Source organism: Coturnix japonica, chromosome 1, assembly GCF_001577835.2.
Source record: "Coturnix japonica isolate 7356 chromosome 1, Coturnix japonica 2.1, whole genome shotgun sequence".
Taxonomy (NCBI): domain Eukaryota; kingdom Metazoa; phylum Chordata; class Aves; order Galliformes; family Phasianidae; genus Coturnix; species Coturnix japonica.
In genome coordinates, this window is record NC_029516.1 from 43768476 (window position 1) to 43794448 (window position 25973).

Consider the following 25973-nt stretch of genomic DNA (forward strand, 5'->3'; position numbering starts at 1 on the left):
TCAATCGTGACTGACTTGTTTCTCTTTGCACATCTTTTTTATAGCTTTGCTTTCATTAGCCTAATAACTTTGAATGGTTCAGACGTTATTCTTACAGAGTTTTCAGTAAACATTCTCCTACACTTGTTTTGAGTTAGAGGGAATATGTATTCTGCGATTCAACCTACTCTGCCCTCTTTTCATACCCATTGTGTCTGAATGCTTCTTTGCCAAACAGATAAGGTCTCTTTTAGCATCAGTTTCTTACTTCTGTTTGATTCATTAGAATCTTTTTCTCACCTCAACAATTATTTTGTGTATTTCTCCCCCCTCGCCCCCCCCACCAGGAAATTGAACCTTTTCTTAATTTTGTATTTTTTCCCCTCAGTATCAATTTTCCTTAAATTGCCAACCTCTTATCCTTGTCCACTTCTTATCCCTGTGTGACAACCCAGCTGAAGAACCAAACTGCTAACAACGAAATTCATCCTTGACCTACAAATAATCAATAAGAAAATAAACGATAATTCAACTACGAATGCATGCATTTCTGTTACAATCAGTTGTAAACAATCTGTGCAGATATGATAGTATTGTGTAGGGATGTACAACAGATTGCTGTATTATACTGTTGTGCTTGAATAACTTGAGAAGTATTTTTGTCTTTCCATTTATTTGGAAATTCAAGTTTTGATTACCCAGTTCTATCTTTCCACACCAAGTGACATAAAGTTTCCTGTTTTTACTTTGGTGTGATGTATGTGCACTGTGTCTTTCTTTCACTGCCAGCTGTAGTTACAGAAGATAAATGTGTATGCTATTGATGCCGTAGGCCACTCCTCAACAAAGCTAAATCAAACCAAAGGAAGGGGCCCACTCCCTGCTTACAGGAGCTCTGGTGTTTCAGTGTTCAGGAAAGCAGAATGCATTGCTGAGAAATCTGCATTTATTTATTAAATTCTGAAGTCTCACTTCACCTTGTCTTTGTCATATTCCACATCCTGTGTTTATCTTTTTGTCCTGGTTGTTCATTTGTGTGGATTTTGATACTCATTAAACCAACAAATTGCTATTAAGCTCATCGTACAGGACATCATACGTACTGGATCGTATAGGCTCCCCAGGGAGGTGGTTGAATCGCCATCCCTGGATGTGTTTAAGAGGCCATTGGATTGTGGTTGCTCAGGGATATTGGATTTAGCAGAGGGTTGTTAAGAGTTAGGTTACTGGATTAGGCTAGGGTGGGACTGATGATTCTATTTCAAGGTCATTTCCAACCTGTGGTAATTCTATGATTCTATGATTCATCGATCACTTTTACAATTAATCTTTCCCCATTAGCTGGGACAGAGTGGGAAGGATGATGAGTGCTGTTCTTTTCCTCCTAACCTTCCCATGTGACAACCAACATTTCAAGGAGGAGACTTAACATGAGGTGAAATTCAAAACTTGTTTTCTTTCTGCAGATCTACTTTGAGCTTCCGGGGAAAACTGTTTAGGTGTTGTCTTCAAGGAGGTGATGTTCTCCTATGAGATCTTTCCACAGAATCACAGAATCACAGAATTGTAGGGGTTGGAAGGGACCTCTAGAGATCATCGAGTCCAACCCCCCTGCCAAAGCAGGCTCCCTACACCATGTCACACAGGAAGGCGTCCAGGCGGGTCTTAAATATCTCCAGAGAAGGAGACTCCACCACCTCCACTGGGCCCTGTTTCCAGTGCTCCGTCAACCTCCACTGTAAAGAAGTTCTTCCGCACATTTGTGCGGGAACTTCCTATGCTGTACTTTCATCCCATTACCCCTAGTCCTATCCCCATGCACTACTGAAAAGAGACCAGACTCACCACTATGGCTCCCACACCTCAGGTATTTATAAACCTGATCAAGTCCCCTTCTCAGCCTTCTTTTCTCAAGGCTAAACAGACCCAGTTCCCTAAGTCTCTCCTCATAGGGGAGATACTCCAGGCCCTCACCATCTGAGTGGCCCTCCGCTGGACTCTTTCCAAGAGATCCCTGTCTTTTTTGTACTGGGGAGCCCAGAACTGGACACAATATTCAGATGAGGCCTCACCAGGCAGAGTAGAGGGGAGGATCACCTCTTCGACCTGCTGGACACGCTCTTTTAATACACCCCAGTATGCCATTGGCTTTTTTGGCTACAAAGGCACACTGCCTGGCTCATGGTTAATCTGTCGTCCACAGGACACCCAGGTCCTCTCAGCAGAGCTCCTCTCCAGCAGGTCTTCCCCAGCCTGTACTGGTGCATGCAATATTATTTCTACCCAGGTGCAAGACTCTACACTTGCTTTTGTTAAACCTTATACCGGTTTCTTACTTGCCCAGCTCTCCGAGCCTGTCCAGGTCTCGCTGAATGGCAGCACAGCCTTCAGGTGTATCAGCCAATCCTCCCAACTTCGTGTCATCAGCAAACTTGCTGAGTGGTCACATATCCCCTCATCAAAGGTCGTTGATGAAGATGTTGAACAAGAGTGGACCCAGTAAACAGACCCCTGGGGACGCCGCTAGTTACAGGCCTCCAGCCAGACACCGCACCGCCAACGACAACCCTCTGCACTCTGCCAGTCAGCCAATTCTCAACCCACTTCACCGTCCACCATCTATCCATACTTCCTCAGCTTTGTATAAGGATGTCATGGGGGACGTATCAAAAGCCTTACTGAAATCAAGGTAGACTACTACTACCGCCCTCCCCCTGTCCACCCAGCTAGTGACATCTTCATAAAAGGCCACCAGGTTGGTCGAGCACGACCTCCCTTGTGAAACCATGCTGAGTACTCATGATAACCTCCTTATCACCCAGTTGTCTGGAAGATGGCATCCAGCACAGCTGTTCCATCACCTTCCCTGGGACAGAGGTGAGGCTGACTGGCCTATAATTACCCGGGTCTTCCTTCTTGCCATTTTGAAGACAGGAGTGACACTGGCCGTCCTCCAGTCTTCAGGCACCTCCCCAGTTCTCCAGTACCTCTGAAAGATTACAGAGAGCGGCTCAGCAATGACTTTCCGCCAGCTCTCTCAGCACCCGGGATGCACCCCATCAGGTCCCATGGATTTATGGACCTTATGTTTCCTAGGCACTCACGGACCACCTCTTCCCTGACTAAAGGGAAATCTCCATCCCTCAGAAACTCCTCATCAACCTCCAGGTGGTCTGATTCCTGAGGGAGAGCCCTTTCACTAAAGACAGAAGCAAAGAAGGCGTTCAGTATTTCCGCCTTCTCAGCATCCCCTGTTACCAGAGCGCCCCCCTCACTTAGTATGGGGCCCACATTCTCCCTAGCCTTCCTTTTGCTGTTAACGTATTTAAAAAAGCCTTTTTTATTATTTCCTTATATGTCTTTCCAATTTGTTTGGAGAATTAAGATCAATTTACACAGTCTTTGTAGTTGGTTGCTGTTTTTAAGCAGCCAAGATAATTATTATAGAAGATCTGCAGTCTGGAGGCGATGGATTCACTTTGCACTCAAGCAGAAGCTTGCAATAAATGTGCTACAGTGCTTTCCTGATAAATCTGTCAAGGGATGAGATAAAGATTATAGCATTTTCCCAGGGAAATGAGAATGTTCTCAAAGTCCAATCATGTTGAGTAAGCATGGAGATGAACTTCTGCCTGAAATAACAACATTTGTGATGAAAAACACTATAAGCATCATATTGCATGCAAATAAAGAATAGCTATGTCAATTAAAGAAACACGCACACACACAAAAAAAATCAATGTTCTGTGAATCTCAGTGGAGAATCAGAGTTGTCAGACCCCACACAGGCCATCAGCCTCCACCTCTGCACAGGTCATGTTCCATAAAACAGGTCTGCAGGCAAGCGGGGTGCTTACCTCTCAATATTAAAGAGAATCCTACGTATTGAACCTGGGTGATAAGTAGTCCCCTAGACTTCTGCTAGACTGAGTTTTGGTGAGCTCAGCCCTTGTTTCTGCTCTCGTTCAGGTGCAGAATCCTGATGGACCTGACACCTGGACTGATTGCTCCCTACAGGTCTCTTTGTCTGTCCAGGTGCACAACAGCACTTCTTCTCAAGTGAGAATTTGCCTTTGAGCTCTACCTGAAGCTGTGTGCTGAAGATCACCACTGCTACATTCTAATTAATTTGCCTTCAGGTGAAAAATGATAATTCTAATGCCATGTGGATCACAGCAGCTTCTACCACAAGAATTACAGGATCCATCTCTGATAGATCTTTATAAACCTCATTAAAATCACTCTGTACTGGACTGTCTTAATAGTTCTTTAGGGACTGCGTGATGACCGCAGGGGTCTTTTCCAAACTTTATGACTCTTAGATTCAAAACGAAAACTCAAATCTAATATGACAATTGCTGTTGGAATTCTCTCCATTAAAAAAAAAACAAACAAAAAAACAAGAACTGCTCCAGCATAGCTGTAAAGTCCTTCAGCACTTGTCAGACTTAACAGATGTCTGGAACCAGCATGCTTTGTGAACTGCCTACACAGACACGAGGATACAGTTTGTAGAAGCACTGGGTTGGAAGGGACTCCAAAAAGCCATCAGATCCAAATGCCCGGCAATGAACAGAGTAACTACAGCTCTATCAGGGTGCTCAGAGCCCCCCACAGCCAGACTTCAGGCATTTCCAAGGATGGGACATCCACTGCCCCTCTGGGCAACTTGTGCCAACATCTCCCCACCCTGACTGTAAAAAAATAAAAAAAGCCCTTTTTCTTCTATCTAATCTAAATCTTTCATATGTTAGTTTGAAACCCTTTTTTCCCCTTCCAGGCCCTGCAGAAAAATCTGTTTCCTTGTTTCTCTGCATGACTTTTACAGCATTCACACCTTGGGCTCTCCAAAATTGAGGTGTTTTGGAGGTTCCTGATCCAAAAGAGTATTCAGCTTTTTTAGACTATAGCTTTCAGTTTCACTGTGTGTCCTCCCACCCCAATCCCTGATCCTTCAGATGCATAATCTATGCCGCTATCTTTCACCTTCACTGCAACCTACAGGTTGATTACAATGAAAACATCCTGTCACACCTACAAACCATAAATGCACAGCTAAGTAATCCGTTTCTTCAGTGCTCCAAAAGCGCTGCAATGCAACTCACTGTCAATAATGAGCAGAATAGGAAGGGAGTGCACAACAGAGGATACTTTATCTCCCTATCGTTGCAGTACTGTGTAAAATAGTTGCACCATGAGCAGTGTGACTGTTGGATGAAATTCTGTCTCCATGGACTTTTTCCAAATGAAGAGCTGAAGGTGATGAGAGAAAAGGTGAGGGTGGCTCCATCTCTCCCCTCTATAGAAATGACTCCTGAAAAATGCAGCTGCTTTCATAATGATGAACACTTCGTAAATGCTGAGGTTAAAGTGTTATCATAGCTTTCAGATTTCCAGGTTAGTCTCTGGTGCTATTAGCTGCTATCTGATGCTCTTGAAGATCTAGTGTGCAGACAGGCATCAGGTTTACTAGTAAAGAAAGAACAAAAGAGAAATGCTTTGATGAGAGCAGGCTCTTTGCAGAAGCAGTTTATAAGTCAGCTTACACTGTTGTTCATTCCCAGCTGTGGAGTCCACAGTATGAAAACAGTATTTAGTAATAGGGGAAAGTGATAACCCTGACTGATCCTTGGCTGTTTATCCCACACAGTAGCCACAACATAGAGAAACTACAGATTAAGTAACACTGACAGCCAGTCCCAGCAGCACTGGAAGCATTCAGAGAGAATTTTTAAAGATGAAAGCAATAAAGAAAGAAGAACAAAGAGTCATCTGCGGTTTACATCAATCAGCATTTTTCTTACTATTGTATACAAAGAGGTTTTTTTTATTCTCCCTACCAATGAAGAGTTTCTGCTGCACTTGTACAGCTGTGAAGTAACTGGCTTTGAGACACCAGTCTCTCCATTCATAATTCCTGAATGTGAGCATCTCAGCCTCTGAGGCTGTATGAATGGAGTCATGCGATTTTCTTTCATGTTTCTAACTTGATCATGTACTACAGACCTGAGGTAAATTGACAGCAATATTATTGTTAATCTTAAAAACAAGTGTTTTCATCTCCTTTGATGTCTAAGCAGTTGGCTTTAAAAGGATCATGAACAGGAATGTTCTGATGATATTATCCAGAAAGTTTATCTGCATTACACCAGATTTGAAATTATTTTTAATTTATTATATTTTTTACTTATAGAAAGGTATAAGAGGAAAAGGAAATCAATGTTTATGTGAAGGGGTTTGAGAGTAACCTATGAAAAGATCAATGAGCATTTATCCATTGTATAAAATGTCACACAGTCACAGTGTCAAGTTTTACTCACTTCAGTAGAGTTGCCTCCAACAAAAGAAAATTCATTCTATCTCTCTCCATATATAAATATAGGCATACACATATTTAAATTAGGTAAATGATCTCTCTTACATACCTCATAAATACCACAACCCAAAGGAACTTCTCCTTCTGAAAGGCAGTAGAAAAAAAAAAAAAAGTATCTTCATTTCATAGAACGACAAGGTTGGAAAGGTTTGAAAACGATTTAAGACCATGGAAGATGGCTTAGTAGAAGTTTGGAAAGCGCCTTTCTACTCTCCAAAGGGGTCCCATTACAAGTTCTATTAATCAAGCAACTTATTCAATAAAAGTGTGCATCATTCTGAAGGAAAAGACTGGTCAAATACATACTCTACACACTATTGTCACTGTGATGCTTAACCAAAAGGAGAATATTCATTTATTACTTCACTGTTTTTTTTTTTGTTGTTGTTGTTGTTTATTTATTTATTTATTGTCTGCATCCTGGGAAATGTTTATGTAACTGCATGTAGTTTCTTTCTTTCTTTCTTCTTCTTTTTTTTTTTTTTTTTTATATCATTTCACTTGTTATCTTTATTGGAGAAGACAAAGAACTATGAAGTACAGGTATTGATGCAAAAACAGGTTGAATAACATTCTCTTGAGACCAGTCTATCTGAGAGACATCATCACCCACGTGAATACTTTTTGAACAAAAGGATATATTTTGTGTGGACTCAAAGGTCTTGTGTGTCTGTGACACGACGTGCTTTTGTTGTTCCATGACTACACCAACACCTGTGATGCACTGTTCTTAAATCAATGATTTTCTCTTTTGTGTAGAAAAACGTTTAAACTGTAGAAATATGTTTGGACCTGGGCATGCTCCCATCACTCAAACACTGATGTGCTATTAACTGTTTTGGCTGAAACCAGGATGCTTAAATAAATAATATTTTTTTTTAATACCATGAAAATTTATGGCATGGAAAGCAACAACAGATGGAAGGAAGCCAGGCTCGTTGCATGTATCATCTCAAGGCAGAAAGATGGCAGAAAGACAGAACAACACATCAGTTGAATAACGCTGACCAAGCAGGAATAGATTTAGTGCAGATGACAGAGATTATGTTAAGAAATCACAGCACAGAGGTGCTCCTGGGGGAGGCACAGTGGCTGCTTTCCTCACTCTATTCTTCGGGAGAGGCCTTCTGAGAGCAGAGACCCCCAGCCCTGATGAGCAGCTGTCTCCAGATGGCCCCTCCTACGGGCACAGAGCACAGGATGGTTGAGATGCTCAAAGAGGCCAAGCAGAAATGTAATGATTGGAGGGCAGAAGACTTGTGGAAAGACCCAACAGAGTCTGTAACAGCCACCCATAGTATTATAAGAAAAGACAGCCAGTAGTGTCCAGTTCAGAGTGGTGTATGAAAATCCCCTAAAGTACATAGAAACTTATGCTGTAAAAGTGCATGGCAGCATGTTTGTGATGAACTCATGATCCGCTGCTACCTGAATGGTTTTGTGCCCTTTACCACTCGAGTAGCCCATGCAGTACTTTGGAAACGTACTAAGGGTGGGATGGAGCCCCACGTGAGCAACACACACATTTGTTGCTGTTGTATTGAACACAAACCTCAACCCCACCAAACAAACGCAAAAACTCAATAGGCAGGAAAGCAGCACCTCGCCCGTAGGGCACTACGAACCCTTTTCCGCGCGGACCCAAACAAAATACGCGCCACTTCAGCTGCCGTTCAAAAAACGCGCGCTCCGATCCGATTGGTTGGCCCCGAGAAGGGGCGGGACCTTGACCCTTTGGAGTCGCGCGGCGGGGCGCGCCTCCTGCCTGGCTGTTTCCAAGAGTCCCGAAGCGATAGAGGAGGGCTGAGTGCACTTCATCAGTGTCTTTATTTTGTTGATATTTAGAGAACTTAATAGTAGCTTCCAAGCAGAACAGACTCATGTTATTAAAAATGGGAACTTGCCGCTTAGTAATCTCTATAAATACGATTCTGGTTATAGTCAGTTTCCAAAGAAACAGCAAAGCTGGCATTTACACTGACGTGTTCCTGCTCTTTTTGGGAAAGCGTGGGTGGCTCTGAAAAGAGCCTTTGGGTTGTTTGCTTTTAGCGCTTCACTTGGCCTTGGCCTTGTGGCTGTCGGTCTTCTTGGGCAGCAGCACAGCCTGGATGTTGGGCAGCACCCCGCCCTGCGCGATGGTGACCTTGCCCAGCAGCTTGTTGAGCTCCTCGTCGTTGCGGATGGCCAGCTGCAGGTGGCGCGGGATGATGCGCGTCTTCTTGTTGTCGCGGGCCGCGTTGCCCGCCAGCTCCAGGATCTCGGCCGTCAGGTACTCCAGCACGGCCGCCAGGTACACCGGGGCGCCGGCGCCCACCCGCTCCGCGTAGTTGCCCTTGCGCAGCAGCCGGTGCACGCGGCCCACGGGGAACTGCAGCCCGGCCCGCGACGAGCGCGACTTGGCCTTGGCGCGCGCCTTCCCGCCCTGCTTGCCGCGGCCCGACATGGCTCGGTCTGCAAGTCAGCCAAGAGGAAACAGACTAAAGAACTCAGTGATCAGAAAAGTCGGAAGAGTCCAGCAGAAGCTCGGAGCGGCCCTTTTATCCCTTCCTGCTGAGGCCATGCGGCACTTTTGATTGGTGGACACAGCGATTGTGGAGTGAACCAATGGGAACAGCGATAGAATACGGACCAATTGACCGCCGCGAGTAATTTTGACGTCATGGCGCAGTGTCGTCCAATGGGAAGGAGCGGTCTCGAGTCCCGTCATTTGCATATCGCCTCTATAAGTACGGGCGGCTGCGCCATTGTACCTGCGTCGATCCTGCGGTACGAGCAGCGGCGGGCGGACGCGATGCCGGAACCAGCAAAGTCGGCTCCTGCTCCCAAAAAGGGCTCCAAGAAGGCGGTCACCAAGACCCAGAAGAAGGGTGACAAGAAACGTAGAAAGACTAGAAAAGAGAGCTACTCAATTTACGTATACAAGGTGCTGAAGCAGGTGCACCCCGACACTGGCATCTCGTCCAAGGCCATGGGCATCATGAACTCGTTCGTCAACGACATCTTCGAGCGCATCGCCGGCGAGGCGTCGCGCCTGGCGCACTACAACAAGCGCTCGACCATCACGTCGCGGGAGATCCAGACGGCCGTGCGGCTGCTGCTGCCCGGTGAGCTGGCCAAGCACGCGGTCTCGGAGGGCACCAAGGCGGTCACCAAGTACACCAGCTCCAAGTAGAGCGGTGCGGATTAATTCGATTTTAACTCAAAGGCTCTTTTCAGAGCCACCCACGATTTCAGTAAAAGAGTGGTTCACAGATGCGTGTTGGTGAGTGGTGCTGCGCTTCCTTATGGTCTTGGGCTTGCACAGTAGGTCGATCTGATAAACGATGGAAAAAAAAAAAAAGCTTTAATGCTTCACACGATAAAAGAAATGAATTATTGTGGTGTTTTATGTGACGTATAGGAACTCTGAATAGGAGAAATATGTAGATACTGTATAGGAGTCAGATTTCTAAGCCTACTAAGTGCTCGTCTAACAATCATTTCTGAATTTTAAGCAAATAGATGTACATAAACATGGATGTTCTTCCTGCTTTGAAATAAAGCCACCTCTGTTACAACTACAGCCCTATCTGCCGCATTCACATCATTCCTAATGACGTCCCTGCTAAGCACCTCCACCCTTTCCAAGAGATCTGGCCGTGGGTAATGGGGCAGTTGTATGTTTTGGGTCTCCGTGGGGACAACACTGCTCGTATGTTGACTTCTGCAAGACGGTGATGTTCCCGTATTATCACCTTTGTATAGATGTACATATGGAACTGGGTAAAGCACTGCTTAAATAAACCAGAGGGTTTCGTAATGCATGTGGCGCAGTTTGCTTTCCTGTCTAAATAACGTAACAGAAGATCCACCGGGGACAGAGGGACGCATTAGTCCAGTGCACGCACTGAGTGATAAGAGGTATTAAAAACAGAGTCTACATGTAAGGGAAGAATTGACCAAGAGCGGCTTACGAAATGGGAATGATAGAGAAGGATGTTTTTGGAGAGAGCCTTCCACGCAGGCGTCCTGGCTGCGGGACAGATGGCCGCGTCGGGCTGTGCTGACGGAAGGCTGTGAGCGCTCCGCCGCAGGGAGGTGGGGGGTGTGGGGGGGTGGGCACGAACCGAGGGCGGCGGCGGAGCTTCCGGAGGGGCCGGGACTACGGAGCGGGAAGGCGCCGCTACCTCCCGAGGAGCGCGGGCTTTTCAAATCCTCGCCGCAGCCCAATGGGATGGCCGCATCCCAGCCAGCCAATCAGAGCGCGCCCTTGTCAATAAATACGGGGTCTCGTTGCGCCTCTTGCATAGTTTCCTTTCTCGCTGCCAAGGGGCTGATTCTGCACAATGGCGCGTACGAAGCAGACGGCGCGTAAGTCAACAGGCGGGAAGGCGCCCCGCAAGCAGCTGGCCACCAAGGCGGCCCGCAAGAGCGCTCCGGCCACGGGCGGCGTCAAGAAGCCGCACCGCTACCGGCCCGGCACGGTGGCGCTGCGCGAGATCCGGCGCTACCAGAAGTCCACGGAGCTGCTGATCCGCAAGCTGCCCTTCCAGCGCCTGGTGCGCGAGATCGCGCAGGACTTCAAGACCGACCTGCGCTTCCAGAGCTCGGCCGTCATGGCGCTGCAGGAGGCCAGTGAAGCCTACCTGGTGGGGCTCTTCGAGGACACCAACCTGTGCGCCATCCACGCCAAGCGCGTCACCATCATGCCCAAGGACATACAGCTCGCCCGGCGCATCCGCGGGGAGCGCGCCTGAGCCCCTGGCAAGAGAATCTTTGACTATTGAAAACCCAAAGGCTCTTTTAAGAGCCGCCACAGGGACACTAAAAAGAGCTGTAAACTCTAAATCTTTTGAGGGTTTCTTACTGCACGTGTTTCGGGTAGCCTTTTGTTGGCCAGTTTCTAAGGTAAGTGCTAGGGGAGGCATTGCCATGTTTTTAGGAGATTGGAAGAGATGGTTGTGTTGATTAAATTCTGCTTTGTTAGTCAAGGGAGACATAAACGTAATAGGAAAATTTTGTAGATCTAACGAGCAGATTTGCTTTTCTGGTACAATTGATAAAAGGTTTTTGATTGCTGTGATAAGATGAAAGCAAAACTGCCTCACTTCTAAAAGCTGGTGTTCATTAATGTAACGGTGTTAAAGCAATCACGAATTTATAGATGGAGTTCGTTATGCCCTGGATGTCTCCTTCCTCGATTACAGTGTGTTAGGAGGTAATTACGTAGTTAATTGCCCGTGTTATTCTGTAGCTTTTATTTCCTTCTGCTGAAAGTGTTACTTGGAATCCATTAATCCCACGGTTAAAAACAGTGTCTCGTTTTGCTTATTTATTTGTTTTATTTAGGCTTTTAATGGTGAAGTAGCATGAAGTCTAATCTCCAGAGCTGCCCGTTTTTGCATTGGGTGCTTTGTCAAACACGGTCTGAACGTTCCTCTTGTAAGCAAGTCCCTCTGGTCAGTCTCCAGCCCTACTTAATGATACCTGCTTTATATTTGAAACCAATGCAACATTTCCTGGCAGGGCGTTGTATCCAATACTTCCTGTACGCCTACATGGTTTTTTGCTGCTCTGCTGTGCGGCTCCTTCCCATCCTACCCAGAAGTTCTACCCCTGCTACCCAAAACACCATTTCCTAACCCGTTTCCAGTTTCCTGTTGCTCCCTTTATTGCTCAGTCCAGCACAGCCCTCCTCATGTCCATGTAATGTAGGGAGCTCCCTGCTCTGCCTGATGGAATTCGTTCTGCAATACTGTGTGGGAGTTGGTGAGATGCAGTTTGCACTTCTGTGAATGAACACAGACAGGGAGCATTACTTGGAGGGAACAGATATTTTTCAAAGCCTCATTCAGTAAGTGATGGGTCTTGTGTGTGTGGTTTTTGTTTTGTTTCTCCTGTGTAATTGCTGATTCATTTAAGGAAATATTCCTTCCTCTGCTTCGGGAACTTTGGGCTCTGCAGCAAAATCTGACCAATCGCATTCCTCGGTGCTCCATTTTCTCTCCTGTTTCTTTTCCTTCCTTTCAGCCATTTTCTTTTACTCTCAGTGCACTAAGTGGAAGGGGGGGAGGGGGAGGAGATTGTGGCGTAGATGTCAGAATAACACTTTGGAATACTTGATCAGACCATAGGCAGATTTATCATTTCCCCCCGTACTCACTGACTTAAGATCAGTGCTTTCAGAACAGATTTATCTGTTTCTTGCTGTGGATAATTACTGTCATGCTTGTAGAAATGAGCTGTAGCAAAAGGCAACAGATTTCCTGTTTCTGTTACACCAAAGAATCCATTAGTTACCCAAATCTCTTTGTCAGAATGTATCTACAGTAACTTCCATGGTAGGACTGAGCCATGGCAAGCAGTGTGTGTTTTTAATACGTAATGGATACTGTGTACATTATAGGAGCAGTGCCAATAGTTGAATTTTTGTAGGAGTTAGGACAAAAATGATAAAAACGATGCTTTTATTTTTCTTTCTTCCTTTGCATGTTTGAGCAGGAGGGAAGCTGGGTTTTATTGGTCAGGATTACTCTGAGTTCGACTCTGAGAGCTACATTTCTAAATAATATAACAACAACAAAAATAATAACACTTGAGCAGTTGAGAAGGAAGTAGGCATGCAAAGGTTTTGCAGGAAGAATAAAATCATGTGATCCCTGAATTTGCAATGCCTGGACCTGAAGAAGATCAGAGATTTAACACAGAATGGCACTGATGATAGTAATCTGTCAGAGCTTGTTCCAGAGAATCAGACCAGGAGTCAGAAAGAATTCACTGCACAGAATCTGAAGTCTTTAACAGCTGCAATGGCGATACCAGGAACCACAGCAGACTGACTGCAAATCTCAAGTGGGCTTTGCTCTTTCCTTCTTATATAAGTGATGAATCCTATCAGCTTGCATGTAATGCTGATTTAGTTTGCAGTAAAAGAGAAGTGACAGAAATCCCAGAACAGTGCAATACTTGGCTGAGACAAATCCTGGCTGTTTTGCCACCCTCTGTGAATGATCCAGAGCCCTGTTGATATGGTCTGAGTCAAATCACTGCTGGGATAAATCAGTCCAATGGGCATATAATCAGAAATGCATAAGCTCTGATCAAAATATCTTAAATATACATATGTGTATATGTATATTTACACACACACACACACATATATATATATACGCACACACATACACATACACACACAAATCATCCCTGCTTCACGTGTTTATTAGTTTAGAAAAAGCTCTAAACAAAATCTTTTTCCATATGAAAAGTGGTATTTCTTTTTTTCTCCATTTAAATGGAGTGTTATAATGCAGAATTAATGCAGAATTAATGCAGAAGGTGGTATCTTTTCTCTTCAAAGAGTCAGAAGTAACTTCAGCTGAATGGAAGCATCCTGTAGACTGTAGATATACATAGATATGTATATATGTACACATATCTACATATAATATATGTAGATATATATTGAAGAGGTGCAGTATAGGCTGTTTTGTTTAGCTATATACTGTGCTAATAGCTAAACAAATGTGCTGATGTTGTTAAGTCTGCCATATATCCTGCTGTCTGCTTTATTTATACTTTATCTCAACCTAATGTTATACATCTTTGAGGGCATTCCATTACCAATGCATACCTGCCCCATGTCATGAATGTTCAAGGCAGTTATGAGCAACTTGTTCTGTCTGCATTTTTGTGTGCTATCCTGAGCACAGCACACACATCCAGCAAGGTGGGCCAGCAAAGCTGAGCAAAATGTGGTTCTGCTGTAGCTTCATGCTATGAGGTATTTAAGTGGGAAATTGTTCCAGCAGACACCAGAGAACTTCCATTAAGTGTTGAGCTTCAAACAAAAAGTGCTGGTCTAAGGTGTGTTCCCATAGATTACAGCATGGATATGACCTACATGTATTCCCCCCCCCCCCCTTCTTTCCACTAATCATCATAACTGAATGCTATTTTTTTTGCTGTGCCAGTTTTGATCTTCCCTTCAGTCCTGAGCCAGGTTACACAATGTATTTTTTGTTTTGTTCATAAGGAAAACAACATTTCCAGGAAATAAACAATGCTCATTTACACAAACTTGTTCCTTTCCAGTCCCTGCAGTGATGGTTTTAAAAGTCGATGAGAGATGGGTGCCAGAGGAGTTGAGTGGGACATCAGTGGTTTTTTTCTCCAAGACTTCTATGATAATCTCAGTGCAAGAAAACACAGAACAGAAGCCTCACCAGACAAAGTGTCTCTGCATCCAGTGCTGGAACTGGGATTGTTCAGTCTGGAGAAGAGAGGTGGGTCAGGGGAGACCTTACTGCTCTCTACAACAACCTGAAAAAAGGTTGTGGCAAGGAGGGAGTCAGCCTCTTTTCCCAGGTGACAGCGAAAGGACCTGAAGGAATGACCTTAACATGCACCAGATGAGGTTCAGGTTGGATATTAGAAACAGTTTATTCTCAGAAAGAGTGGTGCTGCTCTGGGATAGGCTGCTCAGGGAGATGGTGGAGTCATGGTCCCTGGAAGAGTCCCAGAACCATGTGAATCTGGCACACAGTTGCTGAGGATGGGCTGATGGTTGGACTGGATGACCCTTGGGATCTTTTCCAACCTAATGATTTTCTGATTCTATAATTCTGGAATATTTATTCTTTGCCTGAGTAGGAAGTTACACTTGTAATAAGCATCATGAAGTTGGATGACTCTGGGAATTGCACTGAGACCACAGAAGAGACATTTGAGAAAACATTGTATTTGGAGCACTTCCAGTTGCTGCTACTTTGTATCCATCTGCTCTCTCTCACCTTCCTTCTTTTTTTTTTCCCCTCTGCTTTTTTTCTTTTCTCTGTTAAGCCACAAAATTAAATGTTATCATTTAGTAGTTACTGTTTATCAGATACTTAATTGAAAGCACAGTTTAAGCTTTCCCCAACTCACAGCACTGTCTTGATATGTCTGCAAAACTCCACTCCTCTGCTGCAGCTCAGACCTCACTTCTGTCCTCCAGAGGGGTAACAGCAGAGCTCACACAGCTTCCTGAGATCTTCCCAGAAGCTCCTCCAGGGGTTTGCTGCTGTGGAGGAGGTGATCTGGGAGGGCTGTCATGGGGAAAAGCTGTATAAATTTCTATACAAACTCTGTGGGAGTTATATATTTTGAACAGTTGGACTAAAAATATACATATATAGTTGAAGACACTCAACTACACCCAAAGTTCTCCCCTCAAATCCCAATATTGTGGTTCTACAATGAGATGTATATTTTCTGTGTTGTGCGGCAAAGTTTGTATAAGTCATCCTTACCCATTGAAGTCAGTAAAATTAGGATATACTCCTGTATTTTATTGCTAACCGTGAAAAATAAATAGCGTTACTGTATCAATCAGCACACATTTAGCAAAGAGATAAAAGATGGGTGTGACAACGTTCTGAAAATTCTCTGCCTTCTCTTACAAGTTAAGGAGCAGAGCAGCACGGGGCTCTGGCGTCCCCAGCAGGAAAAGCCCTGAGAAGAACGGCTCTGCTCACACTGCGATCTCTTCTCACTGGGTTGGGTTTCAGAGTCTCTCTGCTTTACTCGCAGCGGATACATACAGGTGAAAGTATGACAGGTGTATAAATGCGTGGTTTAAGCCAGAGAAAATACCTGTCGCGTTCTAATACACGCAAAGGAAATTTATTGAACGTTTTGAAAAGAAAACATTTTATGCGTAACTAAGGATTTCTGCTCCTGGGTCTCTTAAGAAACACATAGAATTTACTGACAGAAAGAAGCCGGAACAAGCTGGCACAGATTAATGAATGCGAGAGACAGTTCTTCTCAGAAAAGCATTAACGCGCGTTCTTAAAGAAAAACGTGAGGCGGCCAAAGCACAACGGAAGCCGGGGAGAACAACCAGGGGCGGGGCGGCAGCGCAGAGAGCGATCCCCGATTGGCCGAATTTTGCCGCAGAACCCGGGGCAGAAAAGGAGGGGAACAAGGCTGCGGACGGGAGCGCCGAACCCCGAAACACGAGTCCCATAGCAGCCCCTAGAGAAGCCCAGGATCTGTCCTTGAATTATCACCCTCAGAGGGGGTGAGGAGGAAAGGGGAAGGGAAGGAAACGGGTGGCAGTTCAAGCCGAGCTGGCCCTGTCCGGCGACAGGCAAAGCCGAAGGCACAATCCGGGGGCAGCACCTTACAGAAACAGAACCTCACCGCCCCACTGCCGCCCGCCCGCGGGAAGCTCTCGCTGAGACGCGCGGGTGGAAAGGGCGGAGTCTGCGCTCGAGCCCCGCCTCTCTTCGCCCGCCGCAGTTCTCAACCAGGTCGGATCCCCAGACATATAGCGCCTACTAGGCGGAGGCCGCGGTGCGCAGTGTGGTTTGAGGTGAAGGAGCATTATGTCTGGCAGAGGCAAAGGCGGGAAGGGGCTCGGCAAGGGGGGCGCCAAGCGCCACCGTAAGGTGCTGCGCGACAACATCCAGGGCATCACCAAGCCGGCCATCCGCCGCCTGGCGCGGCGCGGCGGCGTCAAGCGCATCTCGGGGCTGATCTACGAGGAGACGCGCGGCGTGCTCAAGGTGTTCCTGGAGAACGTCATCCGCGACGCCGTCACCTACACCGAGCACGCCAAGAGGAAGACGGTCACGGCCATGGACGTGGTCTACGCGCTCAAGCGCCAGGGACGCACCCTCTACGGCTTCGGCGGTTAAACTCCCATTGCTTAGTTAAACACCGTTAAAACACCAAGGCTCTTTTCAGAGCCACCCACACATTCACAACGAGAGCCGTTTATTGCTTAAGTATTATTAATAGAGTAAGGTTTTCTTCCCTTGTTTTGTAAAATACATATCAAAAAAGCAATTGCAGCCCTTTCTTAGAAAAGTTGGGGGCTCTGAAAAGAGCCGTTTGGGTTTTGTGAAGAACCTTCTTATTTGGAGCTGGTGTACTTGGTGACCGCCTTGGTGCCCTCCGAGACCGCGTGCTTGGCCAGCTCACCGGGCAGCAGCAGCCGCACGGCCGTCTGGATCTCCCGCGACGTGATGGTCGAGCGCTTGTTGTAGTGCGCCAGGCGCGACGCCTCGCCGGCGATGCGCTCGAAGATGTCGTTGACGAACGAGTTCATGATGCTCATGGCTTTAGACGAGATGCCCGTGTCGGGGTGCACCTGCTTCAGCACCTTGTACACGTAGATGGAATAGCTCTCCTTCCTCGCTCTCTTTCTTTTCTTGTCGCCCTTCTTCTGGGTCTTGGTGACCGCCTTCTTTGAGCCTTTCTTGGGCGCTGGAGCGGATTTTGCCGGCTCAGGCATCCTTAAAAGTTTTTTTCCAAGCTCTTTACCGCAACTCAACAACACCGAAAATGGCGCCTGCCCCTCTATTTATAAGGGCGTTATGCAAATGAGGGGATTGTAATAGTTCCATTCCTATTGGAGTAAAAATTAGAAACGTAATTACAGACACTTCCGCTTGTTGTCGTCACAACTTCCACAACGTACACAACTATGCTCGATAAGTCAGGGCTGCTTTAACGAGCGAAAACGTTTATTAATGCTCATGGAATGTTAATTTTTTTTATAAATCTGCAAAGTAGATAAAAATCTTTGCTTATAAAATACATTTGTAGGTCTTAACGTCTCTTTTACCTTCTTGGTTTCTTCTTTTCTACCACTTTAAAATATGCTTGAGACACAAACATGATTATTAGGGTTATTTTAACAGCGACGTATTTACTAAAACTAAGATCAGTAATAAACAGCTCTCGTTGTGAATGTGTGGGTGGCTCTGAAAAGAGCCTTGGTGTTTTAACGGTGTTTAACTAAGCAATGGGAATTTAACCGCCGAAGCCGTAGAGGGTGCGTCCCTGGCGCTTGAGCGCGTAGACCACGTCCATGGCCGTGACCGTCTTCCTCTTGGCGTGCTCGGTGTAGGTGACGGCGTCGCGGATGACGTTCTCCAGGAACACCTTGAGCACGCCGCGCGTCTCCTCGTAGATCAGCCCCGAGATGCGCTTCACGCCGCCGCGCCGCGCCAGGCGGCGGATGGCCGGCTTGGTGATGCCCTGGATGTTGTCGCGCAGCACCTTACGGTGGCGCTTGGCGCCCCCCTTGCCGAGCCCCTTCCCGCCTTTGCCTCTGCCAGACATAATGCTCCCTTCACCTCAAACCACACTGCGCACCGCGGCCTCCGCCGAGTAGGCGCTATATGTCTGGGGATCCGACCTGGTTGAGAACTGCGGCGGGCGAAGGGAGGCGGGGCTCGAGCGCAGACTCCGCCCTTTCCACCCGCGCGTCTCAGCGAGAGCTTCCCGCGGACGGGGTTGCTCTGCCCGGCGCTGCTCTGGGTTTTTGCCCCTCGCCGGCGTGAGACGGGGCCTCGCGCTTCCTGTACTGGGTTTCCGTTGCCTTCTTCCTCTCTTCTTCCGTTTCCTCCCTGCTCCCTGTGAAGGTGTTGTATCCAGGGCACTTCCACCCACTGTCGCGTGGGCCGCTGTCCTACGTTTCAAGGTTCAGCACGGCTGTCCGCATCCCTGTCCCCGTTTGCTGCCCCGGGGTCTGCGGCAAAATCCGGCCAATCCGAGGTCGCTCTCTGCTCTGCCGCCCCGCCCTACCGGCCGTTCCTTCCTTTTTCCGCTCGTCGGGAGCGTTCCCAGAGACTGCTCCTCGGCCTCACTCTTTGTTTGCTCTATCCGTGGTGGTTTCGCGTTCCCTTTGTCTTCTCCTCCAGCGCTCCGCACTCGGTATCTCCCTGCTCCTCCGTGCAGGCCTGGAGGCCGCCCTCTGAGCACCTTCTGTCTCATATTTACGCAGAGCTGCGGGAGGGAGCAAGGAATGAGGCCCTGAGCTATCCGGAGCCGTCCTTGAGGCTTTTGCTGTGAAATGCAGCGACCCTGGTGCTGGTAGGGCCAACCTTTGCGTTCAGTAGGGGCCCCCGCAGTGAGCATCAGCGTGCGGGGCGGGCCACACGACTCCGGGCTGACGGCAGCAGCAGCAGCAGCACGCATTGTGCCGGGTCACACTGGGGGTTGGTGGGTCGAGGAGGGTCTCTGCTGCTCGTATGTGACCAGAGACAAGCAGCAAAAGAGGTCGTGGCATATATTTTCACAAAACGTCCATATGACACAATATAAAAGGAACGGTAAGCAATTTTTTTTCCCCTCAGCTGATCAGAAGTTTTGCTCTTCAGCGTTTCTGCTTATGAACTCGGCACACACATTCATCTTACTGCATGTTGGACAATATTCAAAAGGAGGTGGATTAGCTGAGGAAGATTTGGGAGCCTATGATTTAAAATGTGCTTGTAAATATTATTTCACAAGCCAGAAATGACAGCTATTTGTACTCACATAGTACACATCAAACACCTCAATCTTTTAAAATGATCAAATCCTTTTTAAGTTTGTGTAGATGTCAATGTAATTTGATTTCTGATCTGGATTTAAAGCATATGGGCCACATCTCCAGTGCACCTGGATAATATATTCTTTCAATTCAGCAGGTAATGCAATAGAGGTTTTCACATTTCAAGGTGAGGGTATCCAAAAGTCGTCCAGGTCTTCCTTATGTGTAACTACTCTTACAACAACTCAAATTCCATTTTAACTCCAAATGTTCTAAAATAAATCTGATGAACCTTTGTGACTGCAGAATGGGCTCCAGTTGCTCACATAGCACCCACAGAGCTGGAGAGTCTGTCCAGTTCTTTATGCCTGAAGCTCCATGTCTAGACTTGTCCCTTAAAGCAGTGGAGTCAGAGCAATTTAAACCACTGTCTGAATACACAAGGAATCCCAAAGGAACATCAGGAAACATTTTGTTTCAAAACCAGTTCTTCATAGTTCTTCCACAGTGCAGGCTGTGTCCCCTTCTACCCCTTCCCTCCAGCAGTACTGGAACACCTCAAAAAAGATAAAATGATTGCAAAAATCATCTTCCAAAGCATGTTTGAAATACCTTCATGGCAGGAGCCCCTGGCAGTGGCCACAGATGGGTGTTTTTACTGCAGCCTGAGGGTGGTGTTACGTGGATCAATGTTCAGGATCTCACCTTGAGATCACATTAACTGCATTTTGCTCATGAGCTTGGACTTAGCATTAGGAGTAAAATAAGGAAGGAAACATTTGCAGAACTGCTCTGTTTAAAACAAACAAACCAAAACCATCCAACATTTCTACTGCGCTTTACTGAAGACAGCAGCCACGTTTCCTTGTTAAAATATAAAATCGAAAACAGAATAATTTATTGCATTATAGAATCATAAAGGTTGGAAATGACCCCGACTATCATCAGTTGAACCATCCACCTACCACCAGTATTTCCCCATTAAAGCAGCTGTTGCATTAGGCAACATATCAGCATGTCTGCACAGAAAATTACACCATCATTTGAAAAATAAGATCAGTGCAGCAGCATATTGTGCACAAACTTAGATTACTATTTTCTTGAGCTTAAATGATAATGTACATATATGACTGTATCTATCACAGTAGGAACCTGCAAACTGAAGACACACAAGATCTATTTACTAGAGTGCTTTACTCTGTGTGTTAAAAATTAAGGTGAAAAAATGGTTTAAAAAATCTTTTATTTAGTTTTTAAACATTGCCATTCTAAGATTTGAATATGTATAGAGAATAGTGCCAAGCAGCCCTAAAACATAACTCTAACTTCAAACACACAGAGGTGAATTTTGTTGTCTTTATAAATCCCAAGCCCTTGAGAACTTGAAGGTGCACTGCAATCCAGAGCTGCAGCTAACAGGGGCACCCATAGGGCAAGGATTTCCCCCTCACTACAGGTTAGATATATGCAAATGAGAGAAAATAAATGCTTAAACTCCCTTTGCTACATCTGGCACCATTTGTCTGAAAGCTGCTGTTTTTTAATCATTGGAGGTTTGGCAGCACTCAGGTCAATCAGCCAACTTACCCTACAGCTGCCTGACCTACAGGATGTGGAGCTCTGACCCTCAGTATGGTGGTAGTGTGAGAGTTACAGCATTGGTAGCTAGGAATGGAAACATGCAATGCCAGCAAGCAGGAAAAAAAGCATTCCAGAAGATGAAACTGCAGAAGTGAGCAGAGCAATGAGCAAAATCTGCTGTGCTTGGATTGAGATTGTGGAGAAGACTGGAAGTTCTGCAAGCTGTGTTGGGCCTTACCCCACACTGAGAGCAGCAGGGCCCTCCCTGGTGGTGCCAGCTGGTTGCCACAGGCAGGACATGCTCCGCTCCCACAGCTGGTGACAGAGACCTGGGCTTTATCTGACATCCCAGTGCTTTGGTGCAGGTATTGCAATCCATCTGAGATGCACGGGTATCTGTCCTGGAGACTCAGTATAAACAAGACTTGCCTGGGAAAGCAACAACCTTTGCAGTTTTTCAAGAGGAAGAATAAGGAGATATTAAGCTGCAGCTGATTGCAATCGATAAAATAACCTCTTAAATAATGTACCAACTTTACATTTCTCCACTTACAAACAGAATCATGAGGCACAGGTGAGGTCACCAGATGAGACCAGCCTGCTGCACCAGCTGACTCTTCCATCACATCCAGACCAGCAATCCCCAACCACTCACTTCAGCTACAGAACCCCCAACCCCACTTAGAGAGCTCCTCTGTTACAGCAATGATGTGCTATAGGTGCTATTTTCTTCTTCCAAAGCTGACCTCTTCCTTGGGTAATTGCTGTGCACATGGGAGCTGTGTGGCCTTGTTGCAGACGTGGGCAGCTCCAGGGAAAATCCCAGAAGTCAGGCAGACTTTCAAATAACTCACAACAGCAAATCAGGTGCTTTAGTAAAGTGCTTTTGGATTATCATTCTGTCCACAAATTCATATAATACTGCTACAATTAACTGACCTAATAGGTGAGCAGCTACGCAGTGAGAACGTGTAAAAGACCAGTTTGAAAATCCTGTTTTAAACAAAAACCTGCCAGAGCTGCAGTTTTTCTGTAAGGAAAAATGCTACAGTTGGTGCTTTACGGGACAAGTCAGAATAGTTCAGGATTCAGACCAAATTAAGTTATTCTCCCTACAGCATTTCCCATCTCTTTCTAAATAAGTCCAGCTGCAGAACAACTTCATAATATTAAGATCAAGGCCTACACAGCACGTTTGTAGCATCCATCATTTTATTTTCTTCAGTTTCTTAAAGCTAACCTCTATATCATACAATAAAGCTATACTGCATAGTATAACAAAAAAATCCCATGTCTGTTAAATAGAAGACAAGAAACAAATACTCTGTTTCAGGACAAGTCAAACAAACAAAAGGTTTCCTTCATCAAAAAGGATGAGTCATAAAGTAACTGAAGACATACATAGAAACCAAATTTTACTCAACACTTTAAAAACGAAGCAACATAAAAGAAACATTTTAACACAAAGGGATTTCCTTAAAAAGCAACTCAACTCTTTTCTGAGAAAGTGGGTGGCTCTGAAAAGAGCCTTTGGGTTATGTTATGCTTTGAAAAACCTAACTGGCTTCGCAGGCTGATTATTTGCTTTTGGCCTTGTGACTCTCGGTCTTCTTGGGCAGCAGCACAGCCTGGATGTTGGGCAGCACCCCGCCCTGCGCGATGGTGACCTTGCCCAGCAGCTTGTTGAGCTCCTCGTCGTTGCGGATGGCCAGCTGCAGGTGGCGCGGGATGATGCGCGTCTTCTTGTTGTCGCGGGCCGCGTTGCCCGCCAGCTCCAGGATCTCGGCCGTCAGATACTCCAGCACGGCCGCCATATACACAGGCGCTCCGGCCCCAACCCGCTCCGCGTAGTTACCTTTTCGCAGCAGCCGATGCACGCGGCCAACAGGGAACTGCAGTCCGGCTCGTGATGATCGCGACTTGGCCTTAGCTCTGACCTTCCCTCCCTGCTTGCCGCGACCCGACATGGTATTGCTGCTACTAAGAGCCTACAGTACTAGATAAATCAGAAACAATACAGCAGAAATCATACTGACGCAGGAGCTCGTCCCCTTTTATCCCTTCCCAGGGCGGGAGTAGCGCTTGGTGATTGGCTGGAAACAACGATTGTGAAAACAACCAATGAAAGAGCGGATCTTATTTCAACCAATCAGAGGCAAAGAAACACCTCTTACTATATTGACCAATCGAATTGCACAAATTGGAGCCTGTATATTTGCATAACAGCCCTATAAATACCGGCGCCGCAGCCATTTTTGCCATAGCTCACTTTCCAGTGTTTTGGAAGGAGTGCGATCAGTCATGCCTGAGCCGGCCAAGTCTGCCCCCGCCCCCAAGAAGGGCTCCAAGAAGGCGGTCACCAAGACCCAGAAGAAGGGCGACAAGAAGCGCAAGAAGAGCCGCAAGGAGAGCTACTCGATCTACGTGTACAAGGTGCTGAAGCAGGTGCACCCCGACACGGGCATCTCGTCCAAGGCCATGGGCATCATGAACTCGTTCGTCAACGACATCTTCGAGCGCATCGCCGGCGAGGCGTCGCGCCTGGCGCACTACAACAAGCGCTCGACCATCACGTCGCGGGAGATCCAGACGGCCGTGCGGCTGCTGCTGCCCGGTGAGCTGGCCAAGCACGCGGTCTCGGAGGGCACCAAGGCGGTCACCAAGTACACCAGCTCCAAGTAGAGTGGTCCTGAACCTCACTGAAAACCCAAAGGCTCTTTTCAGAGCCACCCACTTGTTCCATGAAAGAGCTTTAACACAATGTTTCCATATCTAATAGATTTGAAAGCTTAAATCAGATGCGATTCTTTCAGCTGTGCCGTTCCTGCTTCTTGGTTATTTAGAACAAACGCTAAATAAAGATTTGTCTCCGTATTCTTTGTTCACTGCTTTGTGGTGTTGATTTCAGACGTGATTAGTAACGAGCTTGTAAACGTTATGTGTCTATTTCGTTGTGCAGTAACCACAAGTAGCGTCTCTTTAATTTCGATTCTAATTGTTACAGCAATACGCAGTTTACACTAAAGGCTATCACGAATCTTTCAATAGCTCCATTAACACATTCTTTAGAGAGCCGTAATGTTTTTGCCTAAGTGGTCTTACCGTTTCTCTGTCCTTAATTTTTGCTTATGAGAAAATTCCCCCTTCAGACCTGAATACGACGCGATTGATGGCGCGGTGGTTCAGCCGCTTTCGTAGCGGAGCTGTCAGGACGTTCCGGCGGACACTCCGTGCCGCGGTCGCGCAGCGCGGGCTTTTTGAATCGTTCTAACCGTCCAATAAGCGGCCGCGGCCTCTCCCCTCATCCAATCAGAACAGGCCGCAGGCAGAGCCTGGCGCCCCATGTAGCCCCGCTCCGCGTCCATCCGGCAGCGGCCCCGGTGAGCTCCGGGTAGCGCTGAGCCCGGCGGTGGAACAGGGAGGGAGATGGCGACCGCGCTGCCCGCTCCGCCCTGTCTCTCTCCGGCTCTAACAGCAGATTCGTGAAGCTGTGCAGGAGTTATGACGTCCCCCTGCCGAGCGGAAAGGTCATTGCCAAGGACGCGGAGAGTTGGCTGCGACAGTCCCTAAGAGGCGTGGCAGTAGCGCGCAGGCTGTTAGGAACGGCATTGTCTGAGTTAAAGCACCGAGAGAGAGACCTGCGTGCCCCTGAGCGACACCCGCCCCAGCAGTCCCTTTAACACGCACCTCGGTCTTGCAGTGCACAAAGGCAGTCTGAAGAGATGGGTTTTTGTTGTTGTTTTGTTTTGGTTTTTTTTCCCCTCAAAAGCGCAAACTTTATTGTTTCCAGCCCTGTCTTAACTACGTCCGGCAGCTCAGAGTCCTGCCCTTTCTGCATTCGAGCATCCCACCCGATCGCGAGTAAATAATGGTGAACTGTGAGCTCCGCTGCGGGCATGGAGCTCAGTGCCCGAGTGTCTCAGCTCTTTTTTGGACAGTGGTGGGTGGCTCTTAAAAGAGCCGTTGGGTTTAAGTATTTCCACTTCAATACTTCATTTCTTGGCCGCCGACTTCTTCGCCCTGGCTGCCTTGGGTTTGGCTGCCTTGGATTTGGCAGCTTTGGGCTTCACCGCCTTTGCCTTGGCCGGGCTCTTGGCAGCCACTGCCTTCTTGGGCTTGGCAGCCTTGGTCGCCTTCTTGGGGCTCTTGGCTGCCTTCTTGGTGGCAGCAGCCGCCGGCTTCTTGGCTTTCTTGGGGCTCTTCTTCGCCGCCGCCGCCTTCTTGGGCTTTTTGGCGGCGCTGGCAGGCTTCTTGGCCGCCGGCTTCTTGGGCTTGGCTGCCGCTGTTCTCTTCCTGGGAGCCTTCTCCTTCACCTCACCCGGCTTCTTGCTGAGGCGGAACGAGCCCGAGGCGCCGGTGCCCTTGGTCTGCACCAGAGTGCCTTTGTTGACGAGGCTCTTGAGCCCCAGCTTGATGCGGCTGTTGTTCTTCTCCACATCGTAGCCGCCGGCGGCCAGCGCCTTCTTGAGCGCGGCGAGGGAGAGCCCCTTGCGCTCCTTGGAGGCGGACACGGCCTTGGTGATCAGCTCGGTGACGCTGGGGCCCGCGGGCTTGCGGGCTTTGGCGCCGCCCGCCGCCTTCTTCGGCTTCTTGGCGGCGGCCTTAGCGGCTGGGGCCGCGACAGCGGGAGCTGCGGCGGGAGCGGTCTCCGACATCGCGGCAGAGACTTCTTCCTAATCAAAAGAAAGTAATTGGGCTACAGTAACCCCGATGCCTGAATTTATAGCGAAGCGGTGATCTGTGATTGGTGCT

General features: G+C 47.2%; 7 protein-coding genes across 7 annotated transcripts; 2 read left to right on the top strand and 5 right to left on the bottom strand.

Annotated features, from left to right (window-relative positions):
* Window positions 1-8155: 8155 nt before the first annotated feature.
* Window positions 8156-8844, bottom strand: LOC107312387 (histone H2A-IV). The gene has a single exon (XM_015859779.2). It carries the CDS (start codon window positions 8796-8798, stop codon window positions 8409-8411), a length of 390 nt encoding a protein of 129 aa, XP_015715265.1. The 5' UTR covers window positions 8799-8844; the 3' UTR covers window positions 8156-8408.
* Window positions 8845-8999: 155 nt separating this feature from the next.
* LOC107312379 (histone H2B 8-like) lies at window positions 9000-9923 on the top strand. The gene has a single exon (XM_015859749.2). It carries the CDS (start codon window positions 9015-9017, stop codon window positions 9525-9527), a length of 513 nt encoding a protein of 170 aa, XP_015715235.1. The 5' UTR covers window positions 9000-9014; the 3' UTR covers window positions 9528-9923.
* Window positions 9924-17075: 7152 nt separating this feature from the next.
* Window positions 17076-17660, bottom strand: LOC107312401 (histone H2B 7). The gene has a single exon (XM_015859804.2). The coding sequence runs from the start codon at window positions 17610-17612 to the stop codon at window positions 17232-17234; it is 381 nt and encodes a 126-aa protein (XP_015715290.1). The 5' UTR covers window positions 17613-17660; the 3' UTR covers window positions 17076-17231.
* A 178-nt stretch (window positions 17661-17838) lies between these two features.
* Window positions 17839-18485, bottom strand: LOC107312412 (histone H4). The gene has a single exon (XM_015859830.2). The coding sequence runs from the start codon at window positions 18443-18445 to the stop codon at window positions 18134-18136; it is 312 nt and encodes a 103-aa protein (XP_015715316.1). The 5' UTR covers window positions 18446-18485; the 3' UTR covers window positions 17839-18133.
* Window positions 18486-22415: 3930 nt separating this feature from the next.
* On the bottom strand, window positions 22416-23263 carry LOC107312385 (histone H2A.J). Its single transcript, XM_015859764.1, has one exon. It carries the CDS (start codon window positions 23186-23188, stop codon window positions 22799-22801), a length of 390 nt encoding a protein of 129 aa, XP_015715250.1. The 5' UTR covers window positions 23189-23263; the 3' UTR covers window positions 22416-22798.
* Window positions 23264-23465: 202 nt separating this feature from the next.
* Window positions 23466-24164, top strand: LOC107312406 (histone H2B 1/2/3/4/6). The gene has a single exon (XM_015859818.2). It carries the CDS (start codon window positions 23523-23525, stop codon window positions 23901-23903), a length of 381 nt encoding a protein of 126 aa, XP_015715304.1. The 5' UTR covers window positions 23466-23522; the 3' UTR covers window positions 23904-24164.
* A 790-nt stretch (window positions 24165-24954) lies between these two features.
* On the bottom strand, window positions 24955-25915 carry LOC107312365 (histone H1.10). Its single transcript, XM_015859707.2, has one exon. The coding sequence runs from the start codon at window positions 25874-25876 to the stop codon at window positions 25214-25216; it is 663 nt and encodes a 220-aa protein (XP_015715193.1). The 5' UTR covers window positions 25877-25915; the 3' UTR covers window positions 24955-25213.
* Window positions 25916-25973: the final 58 nt, after the last annotated feature.

Excerpts from the sequence above, each read along its gene's own strand:
- LOC107312387 (XM_015859779.2), bottom strand. The coding sequence starts at position 8,798 with ATGTCGGGCCGCGGCAAGCAGGGCGGGAAGGCGCGCGCCAAGGCCAAG.
- LOC107312379 (XM_015859749.2), top strand. The coding sequence starts at position 9,015 with ATGGCGCAGTGTCGTCCAATGGGAAGGAGCGGTCTCGAGTCCCGTCAT.
- LOC107312401 (XM_015859804.2), bottom strand. The coding sequence starts at position 17,612 with ATGCCTGAGCCGGCAAAATCCGCTCCAGCGCCCAAGAAAGGCTCAAAG.
- LOC107312412 (XM_015859830.2), bottom strand. The coding sequence starts at position 18,445 with ATGTCTGGCAGAGGCAAAGGCGGGAAGGGGCTCGGCAAGGGGGGCGCC.
- LOC107312385 (XM_015859764.1), bottom strand. The coding sequence starts at position 23,188 with ATGTCGGGTCGCGGCAAGCAGGGAGGGAAGGTCAGAGCTAAGGCCAAG.
- LOC107312406 (XM_015859818.2), top strand. The coding sequence starts at position 23,523 with ATGCCTGAGCCGGCCAAGTCTGCCCCCGCCCCCAAGAAGGGCTCCAAG.
- LOC107312365 (XM_015859707.2), bottom strand. The coding sequence starts at position 25,876 with ATGTCGGAGACCGCTCCCGCCGCAGCTCCCGCTGTCGCGGCCCCAGCC.